Source organism: Rhagoletis pomonella, unplaced genomic scaffold (genome assembly GCF_013731165.1).
Source record: "Rhagoletis pomonella isolate Grant_MI unplaced genomic scaffold, Rhpom_1.0 Rhpom_scaffold_31359, whole genome shotgun sequence".
Lineage (NCBI taxonomy): Eukaryota > Metazoa > Arthropoda > Insecta > Diptera > Tephritidae > Rhagoletis > Rhagoletis pomonella.
The window spans coordinates 1-1,052 of record NW_023489775.1 but is presented as its reverse complement, the minus strand read 5'-3'; the positions used below and the strand labels follow the sequence as shown (position 1 = coordinate 1,052).

The following is a 1,052-nucleotide window of genomic DNA, read 5'->3' as shown; positions in this document are numbered from 1 at the left end:
CACGTCCGGACCTCAGCAGCCTAAAGAGGAGCCGACCCCCCTTAATACCGACACAGCTGTCCGCGAATATATGCCTCTGCGACTTGGCGGCTCTGCACTTGGCGGCTCTGCACTTTCCACCACTCCATAGGTTGCGGACGTGGAGCCTTCTTCTATTTCAATTATCGTTGAATTAAAAATATCATTGCTCGAGGCAGAGTCCAAGCTCTCTTCAATTATTGCCGCTTCCACTATTCTGCCACCGAAAACTTCGTCTAGTTCATAGTAACAAGTGCACTTTTTTAGCAAAGTAGCTGAAACAAAATTGTTTGACTTAAAGTTAAAGCGAATGAAATTCATAGTGGACAAAAAATCTTACCTTTTAATGTCTCCCCTTCCATGCTGCCAGCGCCAGTCGAACCTTCCCATGCTTTGGCTTTATTATAGCTCAACCTCATATTTCTCACCTTCGCACGTATCAACTTCCACTCTACAGCGATGTTCGCCTCTTCCGCGAACCGTCTATAATATGATTGCGCTGTTGGTTTCTATAAAAGTTGTTAATATAAATTTAATATCGTACTACTATACTATACACCTACTTCAAAATTTCTGTTGCCCATCAAAAATTCTTCTAGTGCCTTTTCTTCCGCCACTGTCCATTTCTTGGTCGGATTAAGTCGCACACGTTTTGCCTTTGGCTGGAACAAATGTATTTAGTAAATTTTTGGCCACTTATGCTTTTGTATTCGATAACTTACCTGGATATTTTCTCCTTGCTGCATTTCTTTGTAAAATTAACAAATTTACGCAGCAGCAGAATGAAAATGGCAAAAGTAAAATGCGAAATGAAAAGGTAAACAAAAGACAGCTGATTAGATACGACAACCCAAAAACATACCGTGCAGAGTTGTATTTCATTAGTACACAATTCACGTAGCAAGCAACAACAAAATATTTTAAACCGTCATAAAATTTATGATATTATGACAATATGACTCGTTATGACACCTTGTGAATCACCTAAGTATATTTTGCTTTGCTGCCTCTATGCTTAAGTGCACATTTAGATA

General features: G+C 39.5%; 1 protein-coding gene across 1 annotated transcript; it reads right to left on the bottom strand.

The window, feature by feature from the left end:
• Positions 1-48: 48 nt before the first annotated feature.
• LOC118732870 lies at positions 49-934 on the bottom strand (the record flags this gene model as incomplete). Its single annotated transcript, XM_036461975.1, has 4 exons — positions 741-934; positions 582-680; positions 359-527; positions 49-293 (listed from the first exon to the last, which is right to left on the bottom strand). Coding segments are annotated over exons 1-4 (537 nt in total), but the record flags the coding sequence as incomplete, so codon positions are not given.
• Positions 935-1,052: the final 118 nt, after the last annotated feature.